This window comes from Sesamum indicum, linkage group LG12 (assembly GCF_026168435.1).
Source record: "Sesamum indicum cultivar Baizhima isolate 11 linkage group LG12, ASM2616843v1, whole genome shotgun sequence".
Taxonomy (NCBI): Eukaryota; Viridiplantae; Streptophyta; class Magnoliopsida; order Lamiales; family Pedaliaceae; genus Sesamum; species Sesamum indicum.
This window is the reverse complement of record NC_142668.1, coordinates 10,225,543-10,236,361: the sequence shown is the minus strand read 5'-3', so window position 1 is coordinate 10,236,361 and position 10,819 is coordinate 10,225,543. Positions and strand designations below refer to the sequence as shown.

Sequence of the window (10,819 nt, the reverse complement as noted above, 5' to 3'; positions counted from 1 at the left end):
GGTCGTCATTCATTACTCTTTTTAAACTCTTTATCACTCACATTATTAATAATGCACTTTTCATATAGTAACTTCAGGTATGATCATATACGATTCCGAGTTTCGGACTCGATTTTTTCAAGATTAGCCGAACTTTTGGTCTGAACGAAAAATAAATTAATGATAACAAAGAAAAGATAAATATATATTTCAATATCTATGTCTGTATTATTCATTGAAAATACGACCTCAGAGTAATTAATTTGAATGACAAAATATTTATTGATAAAAGTACCCTTAAATGTACTTATTTTTCCAAAAATATTTATTCTTTTAATTAATATGGTCTCTTATCCATTGAAATTGAAAAAGAAATGGTGCTTTGGACCAAAGTTTGAAGAAAATCATAAAATTGGAGGGAAATAGTTGTGTTTCCATCCCCCTCCAAACAGGTTTCTATTACAAACTTCCTGATTATGTGCATGGTAGACATGTTCATTTCCTAGTCTTATTCTATTAGGTTTCTTCATTGTAAGTCTATAAATACGTGGGGTAAACTCATTATTCAATACTTTCTTATTATTGAATTAATACTATTTTTTTTCAAAAATCTTAAATTTTAGCATAATCAATTAATGGAAAAAAATGTAATTTTAGTTGTGTAACTTATGGGGGTGGCAATTTTGTTCTTGCACAAAATTGATTTTCGCCAATTTAGTCCTGTAACTTTAAAATTTTGGCAATTTTCATCTTTTTTTTTCAGCCAAATAATTGAATGTGACTTGCACATGATCCAATTAAATTACAATTTTAGTCCTGTAACTTAAGAGACGTTGGCATATTTAGTCCTATAACTTGAGAGAATTGATTTGGTCCTTCATGAATTTATTTACAGGACTAAAATTGCAAGTTATATTACAATTTCCAGTCAAATTGGTCGGGAAAAGACTAAAATTGCCAAAAAAATATAAAGTTACAGGACTAAATTGTGAAAATCAATTTGTACAGGACTAAAAATGCCACTCCCTAAGTGACCGAACTAAAATTGTAATTTTTCCTTAATTAATTTAGTTTAGTTTTAGGTTAATTGTTCTACATTAATACCTCTAGCCCTATAAAGTCCGCTGCTCCTGAAGATGGCGACCCTGTGTTCAGGGGTGATGAGCAATGTGACATCCCTCTGGGTTTATCGAAGGCGTTGCAAAGGTGCAGAAGAGGCAAGGCATATTCTTCCCATTCGGCTGGGGACCTCGCATATGTATCGGCCAAATGTTTGCAATGCTGGAGGCAAAGGTGGCGCTGGCCATGATTCTACGACGTTTCCGTTCGAGCTTTCACCGCCTTATACGCACGCTCCTCACATGGTCATAACGCTTCAACCTCAGCATGATGCTCATTTGGTTCTGCACAAGCTCTAGAGTTTTGACTCTTTCTATGTTGCATGACTCAAGAATGCTAGTAGTTAATAGTGGTAATCATGTTAGTAACAATACACTTATTATATAATGGGTTCAGATTTAATCAGACCCGATCAGATTCAAATTCATTTACAAGAAAAATGTTTATATAATGATGGCGAAATGTGTTAGGATCCACCAATTTTGACCCGACTCATAAATGTGGGGTTGGTTTCGAGATGTTTTTGATTGGATAGGGTTGCGCTTTGTGGGGTTTAATTGGGTCTTGGCTCTGAAATGAATCCAAATCAGTTCATTTGGGTCCAAAAGGGAGAATAATAAAGTTTAATAATTTTGGTAAAATAACCCATACATATATGACAATCACTTTGGTGTGTAATATTTGTACCGACTAAATTATTGCTCTTATGTTAAAAAAATAAGTAGTTTATTTTTTTATATTTTAAAAAAATAAACAAAATACCTCCCTCGCATGAGTAGTGTGATATACGTGCCTTTTTTTAAAAAAAAATAGTTTTCTTTATTCTACAATTATTGAATCTTATCTAACACAAATTAACGGCTCATATTACATTTGTAATGATCTATGGTTCATATAAAATCTTATTTAAATTAACGGCTGATATCTAGTCTTAAAAAATTAATGGTCCAAATTTAATTTACATATATAATTTATATACAAAATTTAAAAATATATATTTGTAATATATGTAATATATATAATATATGATATATGTAGATAATATATATTATATATAATATTTAAATATATGTATGTATAGCCCCAAACCCCCTCCCCCGCCCCTAGTCGACCCCCCATTTCCCCTCGTCGCCTGCGTCCATTCTCCTCGATCCCCCACAGACCGCCCCCCTCCCCTCCCTAGCAGCCGTCTCCCCTTTCCCATGCCCAGAATCCCACCCCCGCAAACCCAACTGTGCCTTCTTTCCCCCTTCGCTACCCATTGTCGTTGCCCACCCCTCGTCGCCAACGAGCCCGACTACTCCTCTCCTATTTTTTTTAATTTTTTTGTATTTTTTTATTAATATTAGATATATATTGTATATATGTATGTGTATGTATAATTTATAATTTCTTTTTTGTAAATAATTATTTTTATATTTCTTTATTTATATTATATGTATATTATAAAATTTATAATTTATGTTTACAACTTTTATAAATCTTAAACCATCGATCTATGTTAAATTATCTAAATAAGAAATTATCTAAGCCATTGATTTTTTTATAAATCTCCACTATTAATATATATATATGTACAAGAAAATTCAACAGTTCAGATTTAGGGATATAAATATTATTTTATAAGTAAAATTTAATTAAAATCACACATAAGGCGTGTGTGTTGCATCTCTCGCATGAGGGGGTATTTTGCTTCTTTTTTAAGAATACAAAGGGGTAAATTGAGAATTTTTTTTCACAAAGGGGTAAATTACAATTTTCATATAATACTGAGGGCAAAATGCATTTTGTCCTTTATCTAAAATTCACAATATTCGTTGTAAAGACGTCAGAATTAAATTTATAATAACTACCACATTCATTCATTTAATTTCAAAGAAAAATCACGATAATACTCAGATGAATAAAATTACTATTTGAAACGTAAAAATAATATAACAGGTATAAATATTTAAAAATAGCATATATATATATATAAATGAAATGATTTATTAAACATATATATAATGAAAAGCCAAACTGAAAATACACTTCAACTCATATATAATATTTTGCATACAATAATTGAGAATAATTACACCCTCCATTTTTAAAATTTTGTACAATTACATGTACATTTTTTATAGTTTAAAAAATTATATTTAGGGTCCCGGACATTTGATTCTGTCTAATAAATAGATTTCTTTATTTGAGTTAATATTCACCAAATTTATTGATTTTAGCTAAAAAAAATAAATAAAAATTCATATTTATTTATAATTAACTTATTACTAACTTGTTGCAAGTCAAATAAGTTCTTCTTAATATCAATAAATATAAAGTAACTTTTATCTAATACAAAATGTATTATATTTTAACAAAAAAATACCTTATGGGATATTTATAAACAATAAACTTAATTTTTTAAGAAAAATATATTAATAAAACAAGTAAAAATTAATTAGTTTTTGCAGGTTAGATCTGTCGAGTCCTAATTTTCAGGTCCAATAAAGTGCAGGGCGTGCCCAAATTCAAGGGAGCATTTAATTTTATGGACTCATCTGAGGCGCTTCTTAATCTTGTCCAAACTCATCCTAAATTCGTCCCAAATAATTTTTATAAATATACTTAATTTATTTAAAATATTTAACTTTTATCTAATACTTATATTATAAAATAAATTACATATTTTATATATAAATACTTTATTACATACTTATAAATATATAATCTTAATTTTTTAAAAATATATACCAATTATTCAAAGAAAAAAAAGTAATTGAGTTTTGTAAGTTTAACGTTCCCAGTTTGAATTCTCGACAAGTTAAAGATGGAAATTGTCGAAATTTTAGATTTAAGAAGGAACAGAACGGGTCTCAGGTCCGACCAAATCAACCCGACTCATGTGGTCCTCTGACAAATGATATTTCAACAAGAACTGAAAGAAATTATGAAATTTAATATAACATTAAATGATTTGGCCTACATACTTAAAACTTATTTAATAGTAATTGTTAAAGGAATTGAAACTAGTCGGCAATGGAACACACACAACTATACATCTCAATAACTCGTAAAACTTTGGGTTAATTACACTAAAAGCTCCTCCAATAATATGAAATTATATTTTTTTCATAATAACTTTAAAATTATACTTATAAACCCTAAAAAAATCACTATTTATACCTTACACTCTTTAAGATTTGGGCCGAAAATGCTACTGTAAGAGTAAAAAAATTACATAAATTTCTAATTTTATCCCTCATTTAACGTTCTCATGTAATAAGTTTGTATTTAGAAGAGAAAAAAATATAATAATGTTAACCTCGCTCCTATATATATATATATATATATATATATATATATATTAGTAGAAAAATATATATGAGAATGTTAAATGAGGGGTAAAGTTGAAAATTGATATACCTATATATTTGCTTACCTTAAGATTTTCCTCCCAAACCCTAATAGAAGGGAATTGGGTGTCAATGGAAAATTTTGCATTTTTAGAGAGTTGTCTAAGTGTAATAAACCCCAAAATTTTTAGAGATAATTATATTTACACCACCTAATTTATAGTCTATTTACACAAATCATTTATAACTTATCAGTAAAAAAAGTGGTTGGAAGATGTAAAAAGACTTATTTGCCCTCCAGTGACAGCCTAAAAAAAAGAAAATCACTTAAAAACAAACTAAGTGCATAGACCATTTTGCCTTTTGTTTAAAATTTCAAACTAAAATTTTCCCCCTACCTTTTGTCTATTATACTTATATGTATGTGTATACATATAATATATATGTATATATTTATTACATATAATAATGTATATTATATTTTATTATATGACATATATGCTATAATATACGGGCACTCCAAAATATTACTTGAAACATTGTCAAACACGTGTTGCACATGAACATTGCTCGACAAAGTCTTGAAACACGTGTCGGACATAGCATCCCACTATCCAAAAATATGAAATAAAAAGAAAAAAAGAACATAGTATCGGGCATGCCTGTTGTCTTGTCAGACACATTAGAGTTTTTTTATAATTTTAAAAAGTTTTCAATTGTTTTTAGGAATAGTTACATTTATACCTCCTGAACTATGATCTATTAATAAAAATCAATCCTATTTTTTTGAATATTTATACATACACCCACCAAATATGTCAATATTATTTATACTAACTATCCCTATTTTTGAAAAGTTCATGTATACCCCTCACCCCCCTCAACCCCCCCCCCCCCTCCAAAAAAAAGAAAGAACACATCAATATCATTACATAAAACCCTACTTTTTGACCTTCAAGAGTAAATTCTATAATTATACAAAGGCATGATTGATTTGTATAAACAAAGCATATGCGAGAGGGCATAAATATAAGGATTAAAGGCATTTTTAATCCTCTAACTCTAGTCAATTTCCGTTTTAATCTTTTATCTTTATGGAGTTTGAAAAAAATTCTATAACTTTTTTATTTGCTCAATTTCAGGACATATATTGTTGGATTTTATCAAAGTTATCGAAAAATATCACCAAAATTTGACGAGCCATTTCAAATTAGGAAAAAGTGATGTTATTGACTAATTCTATACGACGTGGCAATTACATGATTTAATAAAAAAAAGTGACATAGCATTATGATATGGATTGTTGAGGAAGAAAATGTATAAATATATTTTTATAATTAAATATATAGTATTTATGTTATATATATACACAATTATGTATATACATCAAAATACACATATATATTACCTAAAAATGGCAGCAATCAGCGTTGTCCAACCTCCAGGCGACAATGATGCCGCCCAAAATAGTTTGGGCGGCATCGCCGTCGCCCCAGGTCGCCCAGAATAATAGGCGTTGCAGTCACCCAACTTAAGCAACGGTAACTCGCCCTAAATTTGAGTGATCGCGATTTGCCCTAAATCTGGGCGACCACGAAGAAAGAAGGCATTGGTGCCGCCCAGCTTTGGAGACGAATCATTTTAGTGATAAAGTAAAAAAAATAATAATAACAAATATACTTGACTATATTTTACTAATTGATAATGACATACCGGTTGGAAATTTTTGAAATAAAGTAATTTTTTTCTCCAAGAAAAAAAGGTAGCATTATCAGAAATCTAAATAGATATGGAAAGAAAAATTGCAGGGTTCCCATTCTTAAGAAAAATTCTATTTGGAATTAGATTGAGCACAATTTAATTATATGATAATTATATTATATTAAAGTTGGTCGGAATTATGATGCCACTTTGTCAATTTTCTCCTAAAATCACAAAATTAAAACAAGTGATTGACTTTTTTTAGAACACTGACAAGTTATAGGACTAAAATGATAAAAAGAATATAATTATAGGATTAAAAATACAATTAAACCTTATACGAATGCGTGATTAATACAATTTTTTTTATAATAATACACTTATTATGTAATCATGCACAATTAAAAAAGAAATGATCCATCATATAATAAATATAATTACACTTATTATATAATTAATTCGACGCTGTACTACCTAGTTTGTACAAAGACATTTTGGTAAATGCCATAAATTGTTCGTTAAATTTTGCGTTTATAATCACTTTAGTTTGTCATTTTCATTTCCTAATTCATCATCTCTAAAACTCATTTTTTGTTTCATTTCAATACCTTGGACAACTTTTCAACATAAAAGTTATCTGAATCTGATCATGTAATAAGTACATGCTTTAATTTCAAGAATAGATAAATTGATATATACCCTTTTTAAAATAAAAAAGTTACATAAATATTTTTAAAAATTTAAAAATTAATTCTGAATCTTTTTCACCGGAAAAGGTACCAAAAGATTAGAACGCAACAAATATGAAATTTAGGTTAGAAAACAAATATTAGGTACTAAACTAATTTTACATATAAACTTGAGGGACCATTTGTGATATTCACCCAAAATTTTCCCAAGTTACTTGCAAGAAACAAAAGAAAGTACAGAGACAGTAAGGTAAGCTTCGAGCCAACCACCTCTCTGTATAAGTCTCGACAACGTCACCAACACCGTTTTTATCAGCCCCAAAAATGGCCTATTTGACCATCAAATTTCTCAGTTTTGGTTGTTCTTGAACTTCTTCGCCTTCTTCTCTCGAGAAATCAAGAACCCATTATCAGTTCAACGGCAAAAGAACAGAAAAAAATGGCGGATTTTTTCTCTGAAGAAATCATAATCAACATCCTCCGGAGGTTGCCCGTCAAAGTCCTTCTCCGCTGCACCAGCGTTTGCAGATCATGGTACATTCTAATCACCAGCCCTGAATTTATTTCCTCGCATTTGAACTTCGCCGCTGACAGCAAGAAGAGAACCCCTTTCCTTCTCCTCAGGCGCCTTGTTAGAAATTCCGAGCAGTATGATTTGTACTCGGACAACGAATCTTTTGCCCGGATTTCGACATTCGAATTCCCATTTAGAAGCATAAACTCTTGTTTTACGATTGTTGGTTGCTGTAATGGTTTGTTGTGCCTTTCTGATGATCGAGTTTATTACATGCACACAGTGATTCTGTGGAACCCCTGTATCAAGAAATCGGTTCTTCTCCCCAAACCCAACTTGATTTACAGTTCATATGGTTCATTTATGCAGACTCTTGGATTTGGGTTCGACCCGATTGCTAGTGATTATAAGGTTATTAGGATAACTTATGTGGATTGCGGCCGGGGCCTGCCCCTGGTTGAGCTTTACAGGCTGAGCACTGGGGTGTGGCAAGATTTGAGCTTCTTGGCTTTTGAGTATGTTATATATAATCGATCTCGACAAGCCTGTGTCAATGGGGCTACTCATTGGATTGCCCGTAGCACGGATTGCTATGATTTGATCGTGTTGTTCGATATGTGTGGTGAGGTATTTCGAGAGATGATGCTTCCGCTTAGTCTTGTTGATAACGAGTCAATGAGGAGTAAGGACTTGGGGGTGTATAAGGAGTCTCTTGCTGTTATTGTGTGGAGCGTATCGGGGCCGCAGCCTGGCTTTTGTGTTTGGGTGATGAATGAGTACGGTGTGGAGTCGTCTTGGACTAAACACTTCAGCATCGATTTACATGAGTTTGGCAGAGAATATGTGAGGCCTCTGTGGATTAGAAAACAAGGTGAGATTATCACGGTTTGGCAGGACGGGCGTTTGATTGCGTATGATCACAATGGAGGTGAAGTTAAGGATCTTGGAGTCCATGGCTCAAGATGTGAGGACTATCGCCGCTCTGTTCATGTGGATGGTTATATGAAAAGTTTGGTTCTTTTGGAGAAGGGTTCTTGTTTCTCTGATGCCGTTACACGCATCAAATTACCAGCTCTGCAGACCGATGATTGTGATTCTAGCTATGGAAGTGATTGTGAGCATAGCTCTGAGAGTGATTACAAACATGGCCATGGGAGTTACGGTGGGCTGTTTGTGAGACAGTGAAACTTGAAGTGAACACTGCAGAGCAATAAAGGTTTGATGTACGTATGTTTCTAGTCTTGATTTATTTCTTTGTGCTATTGTTGCTGTCATTTACTGTAATTCTTGTGATCTATGATGTACTAATGAGTTGTGTCAATCCCTTTTCTACTTTGATTTCACTGAGTTTCAATTCTATCATGACCTTCTAAATTTTTGCCCAAACCAGTGATATAAGTTCCTTTCAAAAGAGCAACGAGTTCCCAACTTAACTTCAAAATCTCAAGAAGATAGTTCTATTCTTTAAATCAATTACAAACTTGTCATTACTAACATGTTATAAGTCTTATAATTCATTTTGTCCGAACACTTTAATAGCTTCTTTTTAAATAAGATTTTTTTAACATATTATAAGTTAAAAACAAAATATTATATAAGAATATGAACTCTTGCAAGTAAATTTAGCCAAACATTTTTGTTTGGGACTCAAGATTTGCGCCCTTTTCGTCGATTTAGATCTAACCGGACTCCACATTATAGTCGTCAATCCGACCCTTGCAAGGTTATGCTTTTGTCAAGTGAATTCATACAAATACGAACATATGGTCTTATAAATAATCTAAACCGTTGAGGGCCAACATATGCTATTTTTTCAGAGAATAAATTTGTGTTCTACCTCGATTTTGCATCTGAACTCACAGTAGTACTGTAGTATTTCAGTTGAACACCTCTCAGCAAGTCTAACATGTGTTGTATTGGTCTTTTCATGTTTCTCTCCGGATTTTGCTGCCCTTGGAGGTCTGTCGCAACCTCGAACCCGGAACATAATGGATGACAACTATCATAGTTGTATGGATATTTTTAAGAAGAGAAACTTGGGCAGAATAGACATCAAAGGAATTCATGTTTGAACCATCTTGTCTTTGCTTTTCCCTTTCGTAAGGATTCTTCTATCTTACAATTCCATGAACCAGATATCACTGAAAAGATTTTTCAGATGCATCATTCATGCCTAATATTGACCACATTGAGTGAGAAGTACTTCATATATTTGTCCTTTTATAAGTACAAATATATACATAAAAATATTAAATAACGGACAAAATTAAAAATTTCTCTAATTCTTTTAATTACTATTAGCATTTTTCATCCAAATTCTAGCAAGTCCAATCCTTTAAGCAAAGGAGGCCTTAAGATTATATTATATTTATTTTTTACATCTGGACGTGATGTGAAATAATGGATCACATGTTACACATTCCCCCCAAAAAAAACAAGTATATGCCCTTGCTTAAAATTATCACACATATTTATATACTTAATTATTGTTGCATGCGTTTCCTACAAATATATAAAAAAAATTATGATGAAGAAGATAATATTGGTGAGAGAATAAGAAAGAAAAAAGTCGGTCAGAGGAAAGAGATAAAAACTATATTAAACTATGGGTTTATTAAAAATATAGAAATTTGTAATAAAAAAATATGGAAAAGTCAAATGAGAGATAAACAATGGAGTGAAGTGTTGGGTGAGAGAAAAAAAATTACAATTGTGAGAATATTAAAAAAAATAAATTATTATTTTGATCAATTATTTTAAAGAAAAAAATAAATTAAAGGGTAAATTTGGGTATTCAAAAGTTGGTACATAAGAGGTTTTCTTTTATAATAGTATAGATAATCTATTTATACAAATTATTTATATATTTTGAAAAATTATACATACACCTATTAGAAACGTCTGTATTATTTACATAAATCTTCTATTTTTTGGAAAACTACACATACATCCCCAAAATATCGGCATCATTACACAAACTATTCTATATATTTTTTTTGAATGTCATGGGTGATTTTTGTAATTATGCAAAATAGGGGTAATATGTATGAACATATAATAAACCATCTTTTTTAATGTTTTAAAATAAAGTCCTTTTTTTTTTTTGCATTTTTTTTATTTTTCTGAAAATACTCTCTCATTTATAGAATGAATTAGAATCCATCAAATTAGGTTTGGATGGAAGAATTTGGATTTAGAAAAGAATTTCCGACAATTCTATTCTAAAAAATTTAAAATTTATTAATATTTTATAAATTTTAATTAAAAAATTGAAGTATTCGAAATCCTTTCTAGTATGACACTGTCCTAATAAATTCAAATGATTTTTTTTTTATGAGGGATTTGAATTTGGATATCAAAATAAATGATTATCATATTAGGAAGGTGGTTCGAATTGCAATAATTTATTATATAATTTTTTATTTGAATTATTTTTTTTTATTTTTAGCAATAATTTATCAATAAAATTATGATTATTGAAA

At 30.4% G+C, this 10,819-nt stretch overlaps 1 protein-coding gene across 1 annotated transcript; it reads left to right on the top strand.

The window, feature by feature from the left end:
- Positions 1-7,069: 7,069 nt before the first annotated feature.
- LOC105165605 (F-box protein At3g07870) lies at positions 7,070-9,490 on the top strand. The gene is made up of 2 exons (XM_011084668.3): positions 7,070-8,560; positions 9,297-9,490. Exon 1 carries the CDS (start codon positions 7,263-7,265, stop codon positions 8,520-8,522), a length of 1,260 nt encoding a protein of 419 aa, XP_011082970.1. The 5' UTR covers positions 7,070-7,262; the 3' UTR covers positions 8,523-8,560; positions 9,297-9,490.
- The last annotated feature ends 1,329 nt before the right edge of the window (positions 9,491-10,819 follow it).

Excerpts from the sequence above, each read along its gene's own strand:
- LOC105165605 (XM_011084668.3), top strand. The coding sequence starts at position 7,263 with ATGGCGGATTTTTTCTCTGAAGAAATCATAATCAACATCCTCCGGAGG.